This window comes from Ixodes scapularis, unplaced genomic scaffold (genome assembly GCF_016920785.2).
Source record: "Ixodes scapularis isolate PalLabHiFi unplaced genomic scaffold, ASM1692078v2 PGA_scaffold6__148_contigs__length_123643588, whole genome shotgun sequence".
NCBI lineage: Eukaryota > Metazoa > Arthropoda > Arachnida > Ixodida > Ixodidae > Ixodes > Ixodes scapularis.
Genome location: NW_024609881.1, coordinates 59,513,083 through 59,537,314, shown reverse-complemented (window position 1 = coordinate 59,537,314; position 24,232 = coordinate 59,513,083). Strand labels below are relative to the sequence as shown.

The following is a 24,232-nucleotide window of genomic DNA, read 5'->3' as shown; positions in this document are numbered from 1 at the left end:
CTTAAACGCAAGGTATCTAATTACAGGCCAATATCGCTGACTAGTGTTTGTTCCAAACTGCTAGAACACATCATATACTCAAATATTGTATCTCATCTAGAGTTAAATAATTATTTTACCCCGCAGCAGCATGGTTTTCGCTCGGGTTTGTCGTGCTCTACGCAGTTGATTGAATTTGTCCATGATATTTCTCTCTCATTCGATAAAAATATACAAACTGACTGATTGCTTTTAGACTTCCAAAAAGCTTTTGACAAAGTGCCCCACTCCCTTCTTATGCACAAATTGTCATCCTTGGGGTTACCTGGTTATCTTATCAAGTGGCTGAAAGATTATTTAACTGATCGTACTTAGTGTGTAGTTGTCAATGGTGTTAAATCCCCGTACGCAGCGGTTACGTCAGGATTTCCCCAGGGGAGCGTACTTGGACCTCTTCTCTTTTTAATTTATATTAATGACATTCCTCAAAACTTAACATCTAGTATTCGTTTATACGCGGATGATTGCGTTATCTACCGGCAAGTTTGCAACGACGATCATTCCTACTTACTCCAGACTGACCTTGAAACAGTGGCGGCGTGGTGTAACAGGTGGGGAATGTGCCTAAACATTAATAAAGGCAATTATATTCGGTTTACCAAAAAACGCCACCCTTTTCTATCAAGGTACAATCTAAACGGCACTGACCTTAAAGAGGTTACGGAGGTAAAGTATTTAGGGGTCTATTTTAGCAGCACTCTTTCCTGGGCCAAACACGTGGACACAGTAACACTTAAGGCGAACCGTGTCCTAAACTTTATAAAAAGGAATTTTAAAATGGCTCCTGAAGATATAAAAGCTTTGCTATACACTACTAACGTAAGGCCTATCTTAGAGTACGCGTGTTCAGTGTGGGACCCTCATTTCCTCAACTTGTCCTCAAAAATTGAACGCGTACAAAATAGAGCTTCGCGCTTCGTTACAAATACCTACGCCTTTCGGTCAAGCCTCACCAAACTTAATGAGCAACTTAACTGGCACTTGCTGGCTTCACGGCGAAAGTGCTTGCGATTAAAACTTTTTAGAAGTATTTTCCTACAGAGCACACGCATTAACAAGGATAAGTATCTTCATAGTCCTGATTACATTTCCTCAAGGGTAGATCATTCGCTTAAAATAAAAGAAATTAGATGTAGAACAGAACTGTTTAAACATTCCTTTTTTCCAAAGAGCATTCATGAGTGGAATGCCCTTCCTGAACTTGTGGTGGCAGAAACCTCAGATGCCAGGTTTTCTTCTCTCCTATTGGACCTATAAAACTCCCTCAGTGTTCAATATCCTGTATTTTGTTTATTGGTTATACTGGTATCGTGTTTTCTGTTAGTAATGTGCTTGCTGATTGTATTCCTTTTTTCTTGCAACAGATCTTTGATGTTTTTTGCATTTTTTTGTGTATTGGTGCTTTCAAGCACTATGTTTTACTTGCGTTTAACAAGTGTGATGTAACCATCTTTTATGTATTTTAACCCCCCTACTGTAATGCCCTCTGGGCGATGTAGGTACTGTATAAATAAATAAAAGTTAGGCTTCGCTTCCCGATAGTTCGGCTGTCATCTGGCAGCTAGAGGCCAAAGTCGACAAACAAGTGCCAAAGTTAGGCTTCGCTTCCCGATAGTTCTGCTGTCATCTGGCAGCTACAGGCCAAAGTCGCCAAACAAGTGCCAAAGTTAGGCTTCGCTTTCCGATAGTTCGGCTGTCATCTGGCAGCTACGAGCCAAAGTCGACAAACAAGTGCCAAAGTTAGGCTTCGCTTCCCGATAGTTCGGCTGTCATCTGACAGCTACAGGCCAAAGTCGACAAACAAGTGCAAAAGTTAGGCTTCGCTTCCCGATAGATCGGCTGTCATCTGGCAGCTACAGGCCAAAGTCGACAAACAAGTGCCAAAGTTAGGCTTCGCTTTCCGATAGTTCGGCTGTCATCTGGCAGCTACAGGCCAAAGTCGACAAACAAGTGCCAAAGTTAGGCTTCGCTTCCCGATAGTTAGGCTGTCATCTGGGAGCTACGAACCAAAGTCGCCAAACAAGTGCTAAAGTTAGGCTTCGCTTTCCGATAGTCCGGCTGTCATCTGGCAGCTACAGGCCGAAGTCGACAAACAAGTTCCAAAGTTAGGCTTCGCTTTCCGAAAGTTCGGCTGTCATCTGGCAGCTACGAGCCAAAGTCGACAAACAAGTGCCAAAGTTAGGCTTCGCTTCCCGATAGTTCGGCTGTCATCTGGCAGCTACGAGCCAAAGTCGCCAAACAAGTGCCAAAGTTAGGCTTCGCTTCCCGATAGTTCTGCTGTCATCTGGCAGCTACAGGCCAAAGTCGCCAAACAAGTGCCAAAGTTAGGCTTCGCTTTCCGATAGTTCGGCTGTCATCTGGCAGCTACGAGCCAAAGTCGACAAACAAGTGCCAAAGTTAGGCTTCGCTTCCCGATAGTTCGGCTGTCATCTGACAGCTACAGGCCAAAGTCGACAAACAAGTGCAAAAGTTAGGCTTCGCTTCCCGATAGATCGGCTGTCATCTGGCAGCTACAGGCCAAAGTCGACAAACAAGTGCCAAAGTTATGCTTCGCTTTCCGATAGTTCGGCTGTCATCTGGCAGCTACAGGCCAAAGTCGACAAACAAGTGCCAAAGTTAGGCTTCGCTTCCCGATAGTTAGGCTGTCATCTGGGAGCTACGAACCAAAGTCGCCAAACAAGTGCTAAAGTTAGGCTTCGCTTTCCGATAGTCCGGCTGTCATCTGGCAGCTACAGGCCGAAGTCGACAAACAAGTTCCAAAGTTAGGCTTCGCTTTCCGAAAGTTCGGCTGTCATCTGGCAGCTACGAGCCAAAGTCGACAAACAAGTCCCAAAGTTAGGCTTCGCTTCCCGATAGTTCGGCTGTCATCTGGCAGCTACGAGCCAAAGTCGCCAAACAAGTGCCAAAGTTAGGCTTCGCTTTCCGATAGTTCGGCTGTCATCTGGCAGCTAGAGGCCAAAGTCGCCAAACAAGTGCCAAAGTTAGGCTTCGCTTTCCGATAGTTCGGCTGTCATCTGGCAGCTAGAGGCCAAAGTCGCCAAACAAGTGCCAAAGTTAGGCTTCGCTTCCCGATAGTTCGGCTGTCATCTGGCAGCTACGAGCCAAAGTCGCCAAACAAGTGCCAAAGTTAGGCTTCGCTTTCCGATAGTTCGGCTGTCATCTGGCAGCTACGAGCCAAAGTCGCCAAACAAGTGCCAAAGTCAGGCTTCGCTTCCCGATAGTTCGGCTGTCATCTGGCAGCTACGAGCCAAAGTCGACAAACAAGTGCCAAAGTTAGGCTTCGCTTTCCGATAGTTCGGCTGTCATCTGGCAGCTACAGGCCAAAGTCGACAAACAAGTGCCAAAGTTAGGCTTCGCTTTCCGATAGTTCGGCTGTCATCTGGCAGCTTCAGGCCAAAGTCGCCAAACAAGTGCCAAAGTTAGGCTTCGCTTTCCGATAGTTCGGCTGTCATCTGGCAGCTACAGGCCAAAGTCGCCAAACAAGTGCCAAAATTAGGCTTCGCTTTCCGATAGTTCGGCTGTCATCTGGCAGCTACAGGCCAAAGTCGACAAACAAGTGCCAAAGTTAGGCTTCGCTTCCCGATAGTTCGGCTGTCATCTGGCAGCTACGAGCCAAAGTCGCCAAAAAAATGCCAAAGTTAGGCTTCGCTTTCCGATAGTTCGGCTATCATATGGCAGCTACGAGCCAAAGTCGCTAAACAAGTGCCAAAGTTAGGCTTCGCTTTCCGATAGTTCGGCTGTCATCTGGCAGCTACGAGCCAAAGTCGCCAAACAAGTGCCAAAGTTAGGCTTCGCTTTCCGATAGTTCGGCTGTCATCTGGCAGCTACGAGCCAAAGTCGCCAAACAAGTGCCAAAGTTAGGCTTCGCTTTCCGATAGTTCGGCTGTCATCTGGCAGCTACAGGCCAAAGTCGACAAACAAGTGCCAAAGTTAGGCTTCGCTTCCCGATAGTTCGGCTGTCATCTGGCAGCTACGAGCCAAAGTCGCCAAACAAGTGCCAAAGTTAGGCTTCGCTTCCCGATAGTTCGGCTGTCATCTGGCAGCTACGAGCCAAAGTCCCCAAACAAGTTCCAAAGTTAGGCTTCGCTTTCCGATAGTTCGGCTGTCATCTGACAGCTACAGGCCAAAGTCGCCAAACAAGTACCAAAGTTAGGCTTCGCTTTCCGATAGTTCGGCTGTCATCTGGCAGCTCCAGGCCAAAGTCGCCAAACAAGTGCCAAAGTTAGGCTTCGCTTTCCTATAGTTCGGCTGTCATCTGGCAGCTACAGGCCAAAGCCGACAAACAAGTGCCAAAGTTAGGCTTCGCTTCCCGATAGTTCGGCTGTCATCTGGCAGCTACGAGCCAAAGTCCCCAAACAAGTTCCAAAGTTAGGCTTCGCTTCCCGATAGTTCGGCTGTCATCTGGCAGCTACGAGCCAAAGTCCCCAAACAAGTTCCAAAGTTAGGCTTCGCTTCCCGATAGTTCGGCTGTCATCTGGCAGCTACGAGCCAAAGTCGCCAAACAAGTGCCAAAGTTAGGCTTCGCTTTCCGATAGTTCGGCTGTCATCTGGCAGCTACGAGCCAAAGTCGCCAAACAAGTGCCAAAGTTAGGCTTCGCTTCCCGATAGTTCGGCTGTCATCTGGCAGCTACGAGCCAAAGTCGCCAAACAAGTGCCAAAGTTAGGCTTCGCTTCCCGATAGTTCGGCTGTCATCTGGCAGCTACAGGCCAAACCCGACAAACAAGTGCCAAAGTTAGGCTTCGCTTCCCGATAGTTCGGCTGTCATCTGGCAGCTACGAGCCAAAGTCGCCAAACTAGTGCCAAAGTTAGGCTTCGCTTTCCGATAGTTCCGCTGTCATCTGGCAGCTACAGGCCAAAGTCGACAAACAAGTGCCAAAGTTGGCTTCGCTTCCCGATAGTTCGGCTGTCATCTGGCAGCTACGAGCCAAAGTCGCCAAACAAGTGCCAAAGTTAGGTTTCTCTTTCCGATAGTTCGGCTGTCATCTGGCAGCTACGAGCCAAAGTCGCCAAACAAGTGCCAAAGTTAGGCTTCGCTTCCCGATAGTTCGGCTGTCATCTGGCAGCTACGAGCCAAAGTCGCCAAACAAGTGCCAAAGTTAGGCTTCGCTTCCCGATAGTTCGGCTGTCCTCTGGCAGCTACGAGCCAAAGTCGCCAAACAAGTGCCAAAGTTAGGCTTCGCTTCCCGATAGTTCGGCTGTCATCTGGCAGCTACGAGCCAAAGTCGCCAAACAAGTGCCAAAGTTAGGCTTCGCTTTCCGATAGTTCGGCTGTCATCTGGCAGCTACGAGCCAAAGTCGCCAAACAAGTGCGAAAGTTAGGCTTCGCTTCCCGATAGTTCGGCTGTCATCTGGCAGCTACGAGCCAAAGTCGCCAAACAAGTGCCAAAGTTAGGCTTCGCTTCCCGATCGTTCGGCTGTCATCTGGCAGCTACAGGCCAAAGTCGCCAAACAAGTGCCAAAGTTAGGCTCCGCTTCCCGATAGTTCGGCTGTCATCTGGCAGCTACGAGCCAAAGTCGCCAAACAAGTGCCAAAGTTAGGCTGCGCTTTCCGATAGTTCGGCTGTCATCTGGCAGCTACGAGCCAAAGTCGCCAAACAAGTGCCAAAGTTAGGCTTCGCTTTCCGATAGTTCGGCTGTCATCTGGCAGCTACAGGCCAAAGTCGACAAACAAGTGCCAAAGTTAGGCTTCGCTTCCCGATAGTTCGGCTGTCATCTGGCAGCTACGAGCCAAAGTCGACAAACAATTGCCAAAGTCAGGCTTCGCTTCCCGATAGTTCGGCTGTCATCTGGCAGCTACGAGCCAAAGTCGACAAACAAGTGCCAAAGTTAGGCTTCGCTTTCCGATAGTTCGGCTGTCATCTGGCAGCTACAGGCCAAAGTCGACAAACAAGTGCCAAAGTTAGGCTTCGCTTTCCGATAGTTCGGCTGTCATCTGGCAGCTTCAGGCCAAAGTCGCCAAACAAGTGCCAAAGTTAGGCTTCGCTTTCCGATAGTTCGGCTGTCATCTGGCAGCTACAGGCCAAAGTCGCCAAACAAGTGCCAAAATTAGGCTTCGCTTTCCGATAGTTCGGCTGTCATCTGGCAGCTACAGGCCAAAGTCGACAAACAAGTGCCAAAGTTAGGCTTCGCTTCCCGATAGTTCGGCTGTCATCTGGCAGCTACGAGCCAAAGTCGCCAAACAAGTGCCAAAGTTAGGCTTCGCTTTCCGATAGTTCGGCTATCATCTGGCAGCTACGAGCCAAAGTCGCTAAACAAGTGCCAAAGTTAGGCTTCGCTTTCCGATAGTTCGGCTGTCATCTGGCAGCTACGAGCCAAAGTCGCCAAACAAGTGCCAAAGCTAGGCTTCGCTTTCCGATAGTTCGGCTGTCATCTGGCAGCAACGAGCCAAAGTCGCCAAACAAGTGCCAAAGTTAGGCTTCGCTTTCCGATAGTTCGGCTGTCATCTGGCAGCTACAGGCCAAAGTCGACAAACAAGTGCCAAAGTTAGGCTTCGTTTCCCGATAGTTCGGCTGTCATCTGGCAGCTACGAGCCAAAGTCGCCAAACAAGTGCCAAAGTTAGGCTTCGCTTCCCGATAGTTCGGCTGTCATCTGGCAGCTACGAGCCAAAGTCCCCAAACAAGTTCCAAAGTTAGGCTTCGTTTCCCGATAGTTCGGCTGTCATCTGGCAGCTACGAGCCAAAGTCGCCAAACAAGTGCCAAAGTTAGGCTTCACTTTCCGATAGTTCGGCTGTCATCTGGCAGCTACGAGCCAAAGTCGCCAAACAAGTGCCAAAGTTAGGCTTCGCTTCCCGATAGTTCGGCTGTCATCTGGCAGCTACGAGCCAAAGTCGCCAAACGAGTGCCAAAGTTAGGCTTCGCTTCCCGATAGTTCGGCTGTCATCTGGCAGCTACAGGCCAAAGCCGACAAACAAGTGCCAAAGTTAGGCTTCGCTTCCCGATAGTTCGGCTGTCATCTGGCAGCTACGAGCCAAAGTCGCCAAACTAGTGCCAAAGTTAGGCTTCGCTTTCCGATAGTTCGGCTGTCATCTGGCAGCTACGAGCAAAAGTCGCCAAACTAGTGCCAAAGTTAGGCTTCGCTTTCCGATAGTTCGGCTGTCATCTGGCAGCTACAGGCCAAAGCCGACAAACAAGTGCCAAAGTTAGGCTTCGCTTCCCGATAGTTCGGCTGTCATCTGGCAGCTACGAGCCAAAGTCCCCAAACAAGTTCCAAAGTTAGGCTTCGCTTCCCGATAGTTCGGCTGTCATCTGGCAGCTACGAGCCAAAGTCCCCAAACAAGTTTCAAAGTTAGGCTTCGCTTCCCGATAGTTCGGCTGTCATCTGGCAGCTACGAGCCAAAGTCGCCAAACAAGTGCCAAAGTTAGGCTTCGCTTTCCGATAGTTCGGCTGTCATCTGGCAGCTACGAGCCAAAGTCGCCAAACAAGTGCCAAAGTTAGGCTTCGCTTCCCGATAGTTCGGCTGTCATCTGGCAGCTACGAGCCAAAGTCGCCAAACAAGTGCCAAAGTTAGGCTTCGCTTCCCGATAGTTCGGCTGTCATCTGGCAGCTACAGGCCAAAGCAGACAAACAAGTGCCAAAGTTAGGCTTCGCTTCCCGATAGTTCGGCTGTCATCTGGCAGCTACGAGCCAAAGTCGCCAAACTAGTGCCAAAGTTAGGCTTCGCTTTCCGATAGTTCCGCTGTCATCTGGCAGCTACAGGCCAAAGTCGCCAAACAAGTGCCAAAGTTAGGCTTCGCTTCCCGATAGTTCGGCTGTCCTCTGGCAGCTACGAGCCAAAGTCCCCAAACAAGTTTCAAAGTTAGGCTTCGCTTCCCGATAGTTCGGCTGTCATCTGGCAGCTACGAGCCAAAGTCGCCAAAGAAGTGCCAAAGTTAGGCTTCGCTTCCCGATAGTTCGGCTGTCATCTGGCAGCTACGAGCCAAAGTCGCCAAACTAGTGCCAAAGTTAGGCTTCGCTTTCCGATAGTTCCGCTGTCATCTGGCAGCTACAGGCCAAAGTCGACAAACAAGTGCCAAAGTTGGCTTCGCTTCCCGATAGTTCGGCTGTCATCTGGCAGCTACAGGCCAAAGTCGCCAAACAAGTGCCAAAGTTAGGCTTCGCTTTCCGATAGTTCGGCTGTCATCTGGCAGCTACGAGCCAAAGTCGCCAAACAAGTGCCAAAGTTAGGCTTCGCTTCCCGATAGTTCGGCTGTCATCTGGCAGCTACGAGCCAAAGTCGCCAAAGAAGTGCCAAAGTTAGGCTTCGCTTCCCGATAGTTCGGCTGTCATCTGGCAGCTACGAGCCAAAGTCCCCAAACAAGTTTCAAAGTTAGGCTTCGCTTCCCGATAGTTCGGCTGTCATCTGGCAGCTACGAGCCAAAGTCGCCAAAGAAGTGCCAAAGTTAGGCTTCGCTTCCCGATAGTTCGGCTGTCATCTGGCAGCTACGAGCCAAAGTCGCCAAACAAGTGCCAAAGTTAGGCTTCGCTTCCCGATAGTTCGGCTGTCCTCTGGCAGCTACGAGCCGAAGTCGCCAAACAAGTGCCAAAGTTAGGCTTCGCTTCCCGATAGTTCGGCTGTCATCTGGCAGCTACGAGCCAAAGTCGCCAAACAAGTGCCAAAGTTAGGCTTCGCTTTCCGATAGTTCGGCTGTCATCTGGCAGCTACGAGCCAAAGTCGCCAAACAAGTGCGAAAGTTAGGCTTCGCTTCCCGATAGTTCGGCTGTCATCTGGCAGCTACGAGCCAAAGTCGCCAAACAAGTGCCAAAGTTAGGCTTCGCTTTCCGATAGTTCGGCTGTCATCTGGCAGCTACGAGCCAAAGTCGCCAAACAAGTGCCAAAGTTAGGCTTCGCTTTCCAATAGTTCGGCTGTCATCTGGCAGCTACGAGCCAAAGTCGCCAAACAAGTGCCAAAGTTAGGCTTCGCTTCCCGATAGTTCGGCTGTCATCTGGCAGCTACGAGCCAAAGTCGCCAAACAAGTGCCAAAGTTAGGCTTCGCTTCCCGATCGTTCGGCTGTCATCTGGCAGCTACGAGCCAAAGTCGCCAAACAAGTGCCAAAGTTAGGCTTCGCTTCCCGATAGTTCGGCTGTCATCTGGCAGCTACGAGCCAAAGTCGCCAAACAAGTGCCAAAGTTAGGCTTCGCTTCCCGATAGTTCGGCTGTCATCTGGCAGCTACGAGCCAGTCGCCAAACAAGTGCCAAAGTTAGGCTTCGCTTCCCGATAGTTCGGCTGTCATCTGGCAGCTACGAGCCAAAGTCGCCAAACAAGTGCCAAAGTTAGGCTTCGCTCCCCTATAGTTCGGCTGTCATCTGGCAGCTACAAGCCAAAGTCGCCAAACAAGTGCCAAAGTTAGGCTTCGCTTTGCGATAGTTCGGCTGTCATCTGGCAGCTACAGGCCAAAGTCGACAAACAAGAGCCAAAGTTAGCCTTCGCTTCCCGATAGTTCGGCTGTCATCTGGCAGCTACGAGCCAAAGTCGACAAACAAGTGCCAAAGGCTTGGCTTTCCGATAGTTCGGCAGTCATCTGGCAGCTACAGGCCAAAGTCGCCAAACAAGTGCCAAAGTTAGGCTTCGCTTTCCGATAGTTCGGCTGTCATCTGGCAGCTACAGGCCAAAGTCGACAAACACGTGCCAAAGTTAGGCTTCGCTTCCCGATAGTTCGGCTGTCATCTGGCAGCTACGAGCCAAAGTCGACAAACAAGTGCCAAAGTTAGGCTTCGCTTCCCGATAGTTCGGCTGTCATCTGGCAGCTACGAGCCAAAGTCGCCAAACAAGTGCCAAAGTTAGGCTTCGCTTTCCGATAGTTCGGCTGTCATCTGGCAGCTACAGGCCAAAGTCGCCAAACAAGTGCCAAAGTTAGGCTTCGCTTCCCGATAGTTCGGCTGTCATCTGGCAGCTACGAGCCAAAGTCGCCAAACGAGTGCCAAAGTTAGGCTTCGCTTTCCGATAGTTCGGCTGTCATCTGGCAGCTACAGGCCAAAGTCGACAAACAAGTGCCAAAATTAGGCTTCGCTTCCCGATAGTTCGGCTGTCATCTGGCAGCTACGAGCCAAAGTCGCCAAACAAGTGCCAAAGCCAGGCTTCGCTTTCCGATAGTTCGGCTGTCATCTGGCAGCTACAGGCCAGTCGCCAAACAAGTGCCAAAGTTATGCTTCGCTTTCCGATAGTTCGGCTGTCATCTGGCAGCTACAGGCCAAAGTCGACAAACAAGTGCCAAAGTTAGGCTTCGCTTCCCCGATAGTTCGGCTGTCATCTGGCAGCTACGAGCCAAAGTCGACAAACAAGTGCCAAAGTTAGGCTTCGCCTTCCGATAGTTCGGCTGTAATCTGGCAGCTACAAGCCAAAGTCGACAAACAAGTGCCAAAGTTAGGCTTCGCTTCCCGATAGTTCGGCTGTCATCTGGCAGCAACGAGCCAAAGTCGACAAACAAGTGCCAAAGTTAGGCTTCGCTTCCCGATAGTTCGGCTGTCATCTGGCAGCTACGAGCCAAAGTCGACAAACAAGTGCCAAAGTTAGGCTTCGCTTTCCGATAGTTCGGCTGTTATCTGGCAGCTACGAGCCAAAGTCGACAAACAAGTGCCAAAGATAGGCTTCGCTTCCCGATAGTTCGGCTGCCATCTGGCAGCTACGAGCCAAAGTCGACAAACAAGTGCCAAAGTTAGGCTTCGCTTCCCGATAGTTCGGCTGTCATCTTGCAGCTACGAGCCAAAGTCGACAAACATTTGCCAAAGTTAGGCTTCGCTTTCCGATAGTTCGGCTGTCATCTGGCAGCTACAGGCCAAAGTCGCCAAACAAGTGCCAAAGTTAGGCTTCGCTTCCCGATAGTTCGGCTGTCATCTGGCAGCTACAGGCCAAAGTCGCCAAACAAGTGCCAAAGTTAGGCTTCGCTTTCCGATAGTTCGGCTGTCATCTGGCAGCTATAGGCCAAAGTCGACAAACAAGTGCCAAAGTTAGGCTTCGCTTACCGATAGTTCGGCTGTCATCTGGCAGCTACGAGCCAAAGTCGACAAACAAGTGCCAAAGTTAGGCTTCGCTTTCCGATAGTTCGGCTGTCATCTGGCAGCTACAGGCCAAAGTCGCCAAACAAGTGCCAAAGTTAGGCTTCGCTTTCCGATAGTTCGGCTGTCATCTGGCAGCTACAGGCGAAAGTCGACAAACAAGTGCCAAAGTTAGGCTTCGCTTTCCGATAGTTCGGCTGTCATCTGGCAGCTACAGGTCAAAGTCGCCAAACAAGTGCCAAAGTTTGGCTTCGCTTTCCGATAGTTCGGCTGTCGTCTGGCAGCTACAGGCCAAAGTCGACAAACAAGTGCCAAAGTTAGGCTTCGCTTCCCGATAGTTCGGCTGTCATCTGGCAGCTACGAGCCGAAGTCGACAAACAAGTGCCAAAGTTAGGCCGCTTTCCGATAGTTCGGCTGTCATCTGGCAGCTACAGGCCAAAGTCGCCAAACAAGTGCCAAAGTTAGGCTTCGCTTTCCGATAGTTTGGCTGTCATCTGGCAGCTACAGCCCAAAGTCGACAAACAAGTGCCAAAGGCTTCGCTTCCCGATATTTCGGCTGTCATCTGGCAGCTACGAGCCAAAGTCGAGAAACAAGTGCCAAAGTTAGGCTTCGCTTTCCGATAGTTCGGCTGTCATCTGGCAGCTACAGGCCAAAGTCGCCAAACAAGTGCCAAAGTTAGGCTTCGCTTTCCGATAGTTCGGCTGTCATCTGGCAGCTACGAGCCAAAGTCGACAAACAAGTGCCAAAGTTAGGCTTCGCTTCCCGATAGTTCGGCTGTCATCTGGCAGCTACGAGCCAAAGTCGCCAAACAAGTGCCAAAGTTAGGCTTCGCTTTCCGATAGTTCGGCTGTCATCTGGCAGCTACAGGCCAAAGTCGACAAACAAGTGCCAAAGTTAGGCTTCGCTTCCCGATAGTTCGGCTGTCATCTGGCAGCTACAGGCCAAAGTCGACAAACAAGTGCCAAAGTTAGTCTTCGCTTCCCGATAGTTCGGCTGTTATCTGGCAGCTGCGAGCCAAAGTCGCCAAACAAGTGCCAAAGTTAGGCTTCGCTTTCCGATAGTTCGGCTGTCATCTGGCAGCTACGAGCCAAAGTCGCCAAACAAGTGCCAAAGTTAGGCTTCGCTTTCCGATAGTTCGGCTGTCATCTGGCAGCTACGGGCCAGTCGCCAAACAAGTGCCAAAGTTAGGCTTCGCTTCCCGACAGTTCGGCTGTCATATGGCAGCTACGAGCCAAAGTCGCCAAACAAGTGCCAAAGTTAGGCTTCGCTTTCCGATAGTTCGGCTGTCATCTGGCAGCTACGAGCCAAAGTCGACAAACAAGTGCCAAAGTTAGGCTTCGCTTCCCGATAGTTCGGCTGTCATCTGGCATCTACGAGCCAAAGTCGCCAAACAAGTGCCAAAGTTAGGCTTCGCTTTCCGATAGTTCGGCTGTCATCTGGCAGCTACGGGCCAAAGTCGCCAAACAAGTGCCAAAGTTAGGTTTCGCTTCCCGATAGTTCGGCTGTCATCTGGCAGCTACGAGCCAAAGTCGCCAAACAAGTGCCAAAGTTAGGCTTCGCTTTCCGATAGTTCGGCTGTCATCTGGCAGCTACAGGCCAAAGTCGACAAACAAGTGCCAAAGTTAGGCTTCGCTTCCCCAATAGTTCGGCTGTCATCTTTCAGCTACAAGCCAAAGTCGACAAACAAGTGCCAAAGTTAGGCTTCGCCTTCCGATAGTTCGGCTGTAATCTGGCAGCTACAGGCCAAAGTCGACAAACAAGTGCCAAAGTTAGGCTTCGCTTCCCGATAGTTCGGCTGTCATCTGGCAGCAACGAGCCAAAGTTGACAAACAAGTGCCAAAGTTAGGCTTCGCTTCCCGATAGTTCGGCTGTCATCTGGCAGCTACGAGCCAAAGTCGACAAACAAGTGCCAAAGTTAGGCTTCGCTTTCCGATAGTTCGGCTGTTATCTGGCAGCTACGAGCCAAAGTCGACAAACAAGTGCCAAAGTTAGGCTTCGCTTCCCGATAGTTCGGCTGCCATCTGGCAGCTACGAGCCAAAGTCGACAAACAAGTGCCAAAGTTAGGCTTCGCTTCCCGATAGTTCGGCTGTCATCTGGCAGCTACGAGCCAAAGTCGACAAAGAAGTGCCAAAGTTAGGCTTCGCTTTCTGATAGTTCGGCTGTCATCTGGCAGCTACAGGCCCGTCGCCAAACAAGTGCCAAAGTTAGGGTTCGCTTTTCGATAGTTCGGCTGTCATCTGGCAGCTACAGGCCAAAGTCGACAAACAAGTGCCAAAGTTAGGCTTCGCTTCCCGATAGTTCGGCTGTCATCTGGCAGCTACAGGCCAAAGTCGCCAAACAAGTGCCAAAGTTAGGCTTCGCTTTCCGATAGTTCGGCTGTCATCTGGCAGCTACAGGCCAAAGTCGACAAACAAGTGCCAAAGTTAGGCTTCGATTACCGATAGTTCGGCTGTCATCTGGCAGCTACGAGCCAAAGTCGACAAACAAGTGCCAAAGTTAGGCTTCGGTTTCCGATAGTTCGGCTGCCATCTGGCAGCTACAGGCCAAAGTCGCCAAACAAGTGCCAAAGTTAGGCTTCGCTTTCCGATAGTTCGGCTGTCATCTGGCAGCTACAGGCCAAAGTCGACAAACAAGTGCCAAAGTTAGGCTTAGCTTCCCGATAGTTCGGCTGTCATCTGGCAGCTACGAGCCAAAGTCGACAAAAGAGTGCCAAAGTTAGGCTTCGCTTTCCGATAGTTCGGCTGTCATCTGGCAGCTACAGGCCAAAGTCGCCAAACAAGTGCCAAAGTTAGGCTTCGCTTTCCGATAGTTCGGCTGTCATCTGGGAGCTACAGGCCAAAGTCGACAAACAAGTGCCAAAGTTAGGCTTCGCTTCCCGATAGTTCGGCTGTCATCTGGCAGCTACGAGCCAGTCGACAAACAAGTGCCAAAGTTAGGCTTCGCTTTCCGATAGTTCGGCTGTCATCTGGCAGCTACAGGCCAAAGTCGACAAACAAGTGCCAAAGTTAGGCTTCGCTTCCCGATAGTTCGGCTGTCATCTGGCAGCTACGAGCCAAAGTCGACAAACAAGTGCCAAAGTTAGGCTTCGCTTCCCGATAGTTCGGCTGTCATCTGGCAGCTACGAGCCAAAGTCGACAAACAAGTGCCAAAGTTAGGCTTCGCTTTCCGATAGTTCGGCTGTCATCTGGCAGCTACGAGCCAAAGTCGACAAACAAGTGCCAAAGTTAGGCTTCGCTTCCCGATAGTTCGGCTGTCATCTGGCAGCTACGAGCCAAAGTCGACAAACAAGTGCCAAAGTTAGGCTTCGCTTCCCGATAGTTCGGCTGTCATCTGGCAGCTACGAGCCAAAGTCGACAAACAAGTTCCAAAGTTAGGCTTCGCTTTCCGATAGTTCGGCTGTCATCTGGCAGCTACAGGCCAAAGTCGCCAAACAAGTGCCAAAGTTAGGCTTCGCTTTCCGATAGTTCGGCTGTCATCTGGCAGCTACGAGCCAAAGTCGACAAACAAGTGCCAAAGTTAGGCTTCGCTTCCCGATAGTTCGGCTGTCATCTGGCAGCTACGAGCCAAAGTCGCCAAACAAGTGCCAAAGTTAGGCTTCGCTTTCCGATAGTTCGGCTGTCATCTGGCAGCTACAGGCCAAATTCGACAAACAAGTGCCGAAGTTAGGCTTCGCTTCCCGATAGTTCGGCTGTCATCTGGCAGCTACGAGCCAAAGTCGACAAACAAGTTCCAAAGTTAGGCTTCGCTTTCCGATAGTTCGGCTGTCATCTGGCAGCTACAGGCCAAAGTCGCCAAACAAGTGCCAAAGTTAGGCTCCGCTTTCCGATAGTTCGGCTGTCATCTGGCAGCTACGAGCCAAAGTCGACAAACAAGTGCCAAAGTTAGGCTTCGCTTCCCGATAGTTCGGCTGTCATCTGGCAGCTACGAGCCAAAGTCGCCAAACAAGTGCCAAAGTTAGGCTTCGCTTTCCGATAGTTCGGCTGTCATCTGGCAGCTACAGGCCAAATTCGACAAACAAGTGCCGAAGTTAGGCTTCGCTTCCCGATAGTTCGGCTGTCATCTGGCAGCTACAGGCCAAAGTCGACAAACAAGTGCCAAAGTTAGGCTTCGCTTCCCGATAGTTCGGCTGTTATCTGGCAGCTACGAGCCAAAGTCGCCAAACAAGTGCCAAAGTTAGGCTTCGCTTTCCGATAGTTCGGCTGTCATCTGGCAGCTACGAGCCAAAGTCGGCAAACAAGTGCCAAAGTTAGGCTTCGCTCTCCAATAGTTCGGCTGTCATCTGGCAGCTACGAGCCAAAGTCGCCAAACAAGTGCCAAAGTTAGGCTTCGCTTTCCGATAGTTCGGCTGTCATCTGGCAGCTACAGGCCAAAGTCGACAAACAAGTGCCAAAGTTAGGCTTCGCTCCCGATGCGATAGTCTGGCTGTCATCTGGCAGCTACGGGCCAGAGTTGCCAAACAAGTGCCAGAACTTGGCTTATTGGCTTAGAGTTCGGCTGATGAGGGATTTGATGTACGCGGGTGGTCTTCATCTTAACTAAATATAAATCAAGTTTTATTCGGCTGGCAACTTTATCTGATTTTGGGTGTCTCTTGATTTCTTCAGTCCAAAGCCTCAACGACCGACTCCGATAACATCAAATGTACGCCGAAAGAGCTGCTTCGAATTCTAAGTACCCGATCATCATTCACGGGAGAAAATGTCCCGGCTGCGCTCCTAATTTCGCCGGCACTACAGCCATGGGAATCCACTGGGAGCGAGACGGGAGAGCAACAATTGAGGCCTATTGGATGGCGACAAGCTCGCAAAACAAAGCACTCCTTTCATTTCGCTCTCAAGAAAGGGGATTATCTTTCTGAGTCCCACAATGGAAGCCGATCGCTGACAGACTAGGCAAGGCGACAAGGTCACCGGGAAAAGCGGCCTTTCCTTTTATGCGTTGTTGATGCCCCTTCGACCTCGCCTTTTGCAAATCCTCCCTAACTGCTTTTGTGTCTTCGTGTGGCTTTCAGCGAGCGCGACAGCCGCTTTAAACAAATCAAAAGGGTGGCGCCGAATGCGTAACCCGGCATGACCTCTCTACGTAGGGCGCGTACGACAAAAACGTTTGGACGAAAATTTGTCACATGACTTTTTCTGTCACGCTGATGGGATCTCTGGGGCTGCTGTTTTCGCCGTTTGCCTAGTTATAGAAATAGGCGGGCCACGTAGGTCCGGTTTTCGAACGCCGCTCTTCAGTGTTCTGTTGCTTTCGTGCGTTGCAGACCCGGCCGTGTTTTTTCGTCGTAAACGGTCGGAATACGTCCATGCCAATTTTTTGGTAACAGCCATTTTATTTCACCGAAGTTCGTGGAATTCCTGTGATTAGTTTGTTGGAAACGCTTCGACAAAACTGCTGATCGCCGACGACGAGACGTCAGTTGAATGTGCGCAACCTTCTTTCTCGAGTGCGTTTGTGGGGTGCCTGAGTTGGATTATGCATCTATCAAGGATTACCTGATATCGCTCTTTTATTACTAAGTACACTGAAAGCATTCTTCTTTTAGTAGTCTTGTTTTCTCCTCAATCTCCGCGGTTTTTTGTATGATGAGTTTTGCTTGACATGAGGACAGTGTTAATTTTATTTTATAATTTGCTTTTCGTTTTGCAGAAAAGTGTGGCCTTCGTAAATATGTCGCAAATGCACTGTGTGTGATCATAGTGGTTTAATAAACATCTGGGAGCCATAGAAAAAAATTGTTTATCCGTATATGTGATTGGATATGCAACAAATGATATGCAGCCTACACATACATGCACGACGTTCGGCTAATACGGACCAGACGCATCGTAGGGTATTCGCACAATATTGCACGGACGCTACGCCGGGGCGAAACAGTTTTACGGCAATACCTGCCGGATATCAAACGGTGGTGCAAAACTGGACATTTGAGCGATAATGGACCGACTTTCGGCCGGCACTGGCACGATACTGCAAAGTATTGCCGTGCTGCTTGGGAACGGAGGTGATGACATCTTACCATCGTGTTTCCAACGCTTATTTAATTTATTTATCTTCTGGGACACGTGAAAGAGCACTTCTGTGACACACCAGAGATATTCGAAACTTGGGCAGCCCTCTCGGCTTTCTTCGACACTTTTGGCACTTATTTGGCACTTCAGTAGGTAACCAGAGAAGAGCCGAACTTCGGCATGCCCCGAATCGCCAAATTAAGATTTACTGCAACTGTTATGGCTCAAGTATGGCACTTACTTTGGCAGAACTGTGGCGCACCAAAGAAAAGCCAAACACAGCATGTTCGAAATACCCAAATTAGGCGTTGCTTTGGCAATTAAGGCTCAAGTTTCTCACTTACTTTGCCACAAGTGCATCAGACCAGAGAAAAGCCAAACTCGGCGAGGCCGAAATACCGATATTAGACTTTGCTTTGGTAGTTATACCTCAAGAATGGCACACTTCGATACTCCTCTGGGGTACCAGAGAAAAGCCAAACTTTGCCGTGTCCGAAGTACCCAAATTATGCGTTGCTCTGGCAGTTATGGCTGAATTATGGCACCAACTTTGGCGCTCCTCTGGCGGATCAGAAAAAAACGCCAAACCTTGGCATGCCCCAAATTCCCAGGTTAGCATTTACTATGGCAGTTATGGCTCAAGTATGGCGCCAACTTTGGCGCTCCTCTGGCGGACCACGGCAACGTCAAACTTTGGCATGACCGAAATACCAAAATTGGGCGTTGCTCTGGTAGTTATGGCTCAAGTATGGCACTACTTTGGCCCTCCTGTGGTGGAGCAGGGCAAAGCCAAGCTTTGGCACATCCCAAATACCGAAATTAGGCGTTGCTCTGGCAGTAATGGCTGAAGAATGGCACCAACTTTGGCGCTCCTCTGGCGGACCAGAGAAATGCCAAACCTTGGCTTGCCCCGAATTCCCAGATTGGGATTTGCTATGGCAGGTATGGCTCAAGTATGGCACCAACTTTGGCACTACTCTGACGTACCAGAGAAGAGCCAAACTTTGGCATGCCTTAGGATCGCCCAACTAAGGCTGTAGTTAGGCACCGTACGTTGGCACTGATGAGTGTCATGGTGCAAAAACCTAACTGCGCCAAAGTTGGGCCCTTATGTTTGCCAGACCTTTGCTCAAGTTGGGCATTCCTCTGGCGTGCTACCTGAGAGAGGACAAAGGACAAAAACAAATCTCAACACAGCTAGGAGAAATTAACTGTGTTTGGAGATATGTGTTTGTCCTTTGTTCCCCCTTGTTCGTCTTCTCCAGGGAATATTTTCATAACGGATGTTTTCCAGATTCATGAGATTAGAATAATAATACAACATTAAAATTTTTAATGAACACACCCGAAGAAAGGAGAAAAGTATCCTTCCACTAGCGTAAGGCAGCGGATATACTAATGCCTCTTTAATTGGTGTAATTATCCAAAATGCGTGGCTACAAAAATTCTAAGGGCCGTGTCACACTGAGGCAACACGACGGCAACAGCAACACAACACGTTGTCCAACATTCGTGCAACTTGTTGCTCCCTTCCCATGCTGTCCGAAAACCCTGTCAGATCGCGGCAACACTAGCACAACATGGATGACAACGAAAAAGTTACTTTGGTATGACAGCTTTCCTAAACAAAAACAGAAGCAAGTTGTGTTGGACAACGTGTGCTGCTCTGATGACTGGCTGTGCGAATTTCAGGCCGACAACAAGACAACACAGATAGCTTTAAGGGCAGAGCTAGTTTTTAATCAACGTCCTTTTCTTACGAGCTTACTGAAATAAAGGCTTGAAAAACGTTATCCAATAAATAATTAAGGCTGCCGTGCAGCTAAAATAGTTTTATGAATGTTTTTACTGCATAATTATGGCAACTGCTTGTCGAAATGGTCACAGCGGCGGTCGTGAACGTTCAGACTGGTGTTGAAATTGGAACTACCGAGAGAACCACCTAACATTACTGCTAGTGAAATAAAATGGCATGCCTATACTCGCCTGCTGATAAAGTATAATTAAATTAACGCAAAAAAACAAAGGTTAAAAATAAAAGCATTAAAACGACCACTATGATAATTAGTTCGTTTACACTAAGCAACTGACGGACGTACTAGGACTCTAAAAAGAGAGATTATTTGTCAAGTTTAATGGTTATTTGTCACGTTTAAAGTCGATATAATGGCCACAGTTTGTTTATTTCGAGAATAACAGCACAACCACAATACTATGTATTGTCGTTGTGAACTTGCAGCCTCGTTGCTTCTCCAATGACAGGTTAGCTGCAAGTTTCTTTCAACTATTGCTGACAGCTTAAGGAACATAGTGCGCCTATTATGTTAACGCTTGTCGTCATTCGTTTCGCGGATTCAGCTACCCTTTAAGTGAACTACGATTTAAGTAACTACGATTGGAAGTAACATCCCTGTACACTGGCAAACGATACATTCAAAATTAGGGTGAAATAATAGCATAGGAAGTATCACGGGTCAAAAGAAGAATAAAAGTTCGACGATACCAGTGCCTAAGAAAGTTAAAGCAAATACTTACTTCAAAACAAATTGCATCTGCACCTCGCTGCAATAAGAAAACGCGAAAGGCGGTCCATGAGGCCCTCGAGGTTTCATAATGTATTTCTCTGGTAACTTGCAGGCAACAGCACCAGGATGATTCGGCGGATACCCCAAGGGACCGCTTCCATCGTGCATGCTCCCGAGCCTGCGAAAGTATTGTACATGTTAAAAAAACCATCTAATCCTCAACACTATAATCAGGGACAGATTAAGAAATGCAAAGCAAGTCTTATTATGGTCACACTTCTTATCGGCGCTTATCGCATTGTCCGTAGCGACGATAAAAGGCAAGGGATTCACTAAGGGTGACTAAAAAAGCTCTTCCCGGATGATACGCTGAGCACATGAGTTTCTAAAGGTAGTGACAAGATACTTACAAATGCCCGATTTCGTGGGCTATAGTGGTGAAACTATAGTAAACAGCAGGTTCTTCCTCGGATATTGCTACATTGGCGCCTTTCACGCAGACCATTGCAAAAAATGAGATACCTGGAAATAATAATTCATCTGTTGCTTACCAAATACATTCAATACCGTTTTTTTCAAGCTGTAAGAATACGCTGTGATATGAAAATCCCCTTTTTTGGAAAAGCAGCTATTTAGAATTATGAGACGTCAGCCTTAAAACTTAAAAATTAGCCGAGGCGTGACCGCTTGTGCGAAATTCTCAAATGCCTAGGAAACAAGTCGTATCTAGAAGTCGTGCGATGTGCTTACAGGGAAAATTTTTTTTCAGAAAGATACAAGCAAAGCAAACATGCAAACAAACATCTACATTTATTTTTTTAGCGCAAAGCTAAATTACAAATAACTAAACGCTCAGTCTTTGGCCAAATGTAGCGCTCGGTGCTCGAACCTGATGCTAAAGTTTTAGAACTTTAGCATCAGGTTATTCTGAAAGATTATGAACAGTTTTAGGAAATTCACAATAGGACGAGAGCAGTCGACGAAGTATAGCAACACACGAAAATAAGGGACGTCGGCTACCAAAAACAGGACTCCTCTTGCAAATGTAAAATTTAAAAAAATGGCTTCTAACTTTTGAATCGGCAAACAGTGACTTTTAAAACTTTGGCATGAGGTTGTACCGTTAGAGGGCAATAAGTGTTGCGCAACGCGTAGGCTGTCTTGTCATGAAAATCACAATTTTTTTGCGAACACACGTACACATGCGGCCTTAAAGTTTTACGTAGAATGAAAATGTACAGTCATAATTTGTAGTTGATTTTCCCGTTTGGTATTTTACAAAACTCACCACGAATATAAGTGAAATTTCCAAGAGATATTTGTTGAATGTGATTTTTATGTCCATCATCTGACGAAAACCCTTCTTGTCAAATTTTATTTGTGAATTAAGTAGCCAAAACTTGCTATAAAATATTTTGAACTTGACTTTCTTCAACTGCTTCATATCAAGCGACGTTCATTTTATGCAGCAAAGGCCATCTTCTGTAAAAACGGCTACCAACTTCCAAATCCCACTCAGTAATTCGTGTTACTAACTAGCAGAAACGGCGTATATGATTCGTTATTTGTTAGACATCTCTCAGAAATAACTGGTTAAACTCCGATTTTCTCAAGATCCAGCATAAATGTGTGGTCCGCAGCATCGTCTGACCCCGCTCTCTTACCGTAACCCTTAGGAGATAATTTTTTAGTCTTCTCGTTACGCATCCCTAAGCGGCGCCTGAAATGCAAATATGAAAATACTAATTATGCGTATTCCTGCTGATATGAACATTAATCACGTCAAAAAATAAATTTACATATAGCTTGTGCTTTTTATGCTTTACATGTCTTTTTTTAGAAAAGCCGTGAAGGCTACACTTTTACAGTCTCGGCAGGTGAATTACAAGGCGATGGGGACGTAACAGAGCAGCTGTCACGATAAGTAAGATTATTAACTAAAACTTGTGAATGAACGTTCAGGTTTGTAAGAAAAAACATATCATTCTAATCAAGAAGCACTAAGTCAGTCGATTTTAGAAAATTTTGGAACATTTAGGAAGGGTTATGGCGCGCTGACGTTACCACCCGTAAAATCGATGCAAGGTTCTCGGATGAGAATATAATTGTCTGCGTTTACCCGTCACCAGCCCTGCCAATTTAAAAAAACAAGATTTTGAACGTAACATTTTCCCGCGGCCCTTACCACGCCTTTCTCTAGGCTATCGCTTTGAACCAAACGTAGAGAAAGAGAAAAAGATTGTGCATCAAGAAAAGCATAAGCTTTTTTGTATTTAGAACATTAAGATACCGCAAGAAATATTAAATATCCGCTAGACACATTTACTATGCATATACAATCGACAAAATTGAAGACTTTACTTAACCTTTGCAAGAGAAATATTGTTTCCAGGAAATTGTTTCTTAATGTCTGCTGACAGAACATTTTAAAACCGAAACTGCGATGATTGCGACAGCCTATTACTGACAATATGAGATCACTAGGATTCGCATAAATAAAGACTTTGATATTATCGGAAATAATACTTGAATAACTTGTAGCATGCAGCGCGCATTAACCGAAATTATGCACCTCTACCCCTCGTTTCGAGGGGCAACACAACTTGTTTACACGTCTCTTGTCGCCTTGCCGTAAAGTCCAATCAAGCGGCACATAAAAAAGAGAGCATGTTACAATTTTGGATTGATATGCTATTCACACAAGCTTGCTGGCACGAGTCCGACAGACGCACGAGGGTAGCAAAAGTGGCGATGCAGGCGAGTTTGTTCATCACTAGGTAAGGTAAATACAACGCAGAGAAGACCGGTGGCTTCGCTGCGTTTCCAGAGGAGCTAAGCCTTTTTCTTTTGTTACTTTTTCCTCAGGTAGGTTCGCTACCCTAGTAAAAAAAATCATTTGTATGAGAAATTTCTTGTGTCCAATAAACACATATGAATCATACAAGATATATAAGAACATACAAGAACATATAAGAACCATATAAGAATTATATGAGAACTATATAAGAATTATATAAGATATATAAGAACCCCATAAGAAACTTATAAGAAAGTTCCCACTAGTTTCTCATATGGTGCTTGTGTGTTCTCATATATCTTATATAGTTCTTATATGGTTCTTATACGGTTCTTATATGTTCTTATATGTTCTTATATATCGTGTATGATTCATATGTGTTTATTGGACACAAGAAATTTCTCATACAAATGAGAATTTTCAGTAGGGTATTCGCAAATATTACAAACAGAAATGCACCATCTGTGGGCAACGCTGCACAAAATTGTAGCGCGATCGGTTAAGAAACCGAATTTTGCGGTCGATTTAAAGAGCCTAGCCTCTCCTTGAATCCCCCTGTAGTAATACCCCTCTGGCCTCCTGCAAGGTTTCGCCACTTGCCTGCCTGAATCCGTAATAGAAGATCATGGGGCCACTTCTTCCGGCCACGAGTAGAAGGAGCAACTGTGCTCGTTTCCGTAAAACAAAAATTCTATGACTGCTTTTGCGTTGAAATAAAAGCTAATCTGTGCTTTGGGGGGTTATGAAAGTCAAATATTTGATCTAAGCAGTGCGTAATTTATTGTAAGCCCGAAAATTACGATCGCCTTAATCTATCACATATCCTTCGGAAGCATTGAATCGCCATAAGGAAATAGGATATGCTATCTCTGCCTCAACGGCACAACTAGACCTCAGGAATTACGTGATCTTGCTTACCCAACGAGCATCAGGTAGAAATCAGCAGGCCTTTTGAACGTGGTGTTTTCGGTGAATTGTCCAAAGGCTTCTATTGACTCATACGCTGAGACTATATTATCTTCTTCCACAATGAAATACTCATCTTCTTTCGTCTGTAAACATAAAGAATTAGACGAAAATATTCATATTATATTACTTTCTCAATCATAAATTAGACCGCCATTGAAAAGGGCGCTTGGGTATCATCGAAAAGTAGTACTTTCTAGATGCAATGATGTTTCAAGGTCCGATGCTTATAAAAATGTGCAATGCTTGACATTGAGTCTACTACGTAAAATAAGCTAAATGAAACATACAGGCCTTTGCGAAAACGAATTAGGATGGAGCTAGTTTTGTTTTGACTGCGCCATCTGTCACGACGAAAATTAAAATTGTTTAAAATTGAAATAGAAAATGGAAGGTTACTTCGAAATAAAACTGACGGCTTCGACTGCGCGAACAGAAGCGATTTCGTAACTTTCATTTAGACCGATAAATCCCCAATTGCTCTTGATTGACACAATCACTTTGAGACATATGTCTTCGTTTTCTTATTTATATAGAAGGTGTTATGTAATCGCGACATAAAAATACTGCAAGGTGATGGCGGAAATAAGTTGTTTCTTTGTTACCTTCACCGAACCATTAGAACCCTTCTTCGCAACACAGACCGACCCTCCTTTCTTACCATGTTCGGGGCACCAACATACCATCAGATATAAGATATGTGTGCAGGCACGCACTAGCACCGCCCCCCCCCCCCCCCCCTCGCCTCCCTCCTTTCAGGCTTGTTCGAAACCATTTCTCTGTATTCGATTAGAGGGATACCATCTGTTTCCGATAAACGTATCTTGGTTTTATTTCTCACACATCACACACTGGTACAACGAATCGACTGCAACTTTTTTCACACACCTCTTTCTCCGGCTAAAGCTCCTAAAA

At 47.5% G+C, this 24,232-nt stretch overlaps 1 protein-coding gene across 1 annotated transcript in view; it reads right to left on the bottom strand.

The window, feature by feature from the left end:
- LOC120836093 (venom metalloproteinase antarease-like TtrivMP_A) overlaps nucleotides 1–24,232 on the bottom strand; it is a 42,319-nt gene that overhangs the window by 8,547 nt on the left and 9,540 nt on the right. The window contains exons 8-11 of the mRNA XM_040212248.2: nucleotides 23,270–23,403; nucleotides 21,219–21,274; nucleotides 19,965–20,076; nucleotides 19,565–19,732 (exon numbers count right to left, since the gene is read on the bottom strand). Coding sequence (XP_040068182.2) covers nucleotides 19,565–19,732; nucleotides 19,965–20,076; nucleotides 21,219–21,274; nucleotides 23,270–23,403 — 470 coding nt within the window. The remainder of the gene's footprint in view (nucleotides 1–19,564; nucleotides 19,733–19,964; nucleotides 20,077–21,218; nucleotides 21,275–23,269; nucleotides 23,404–24,232) is intronic.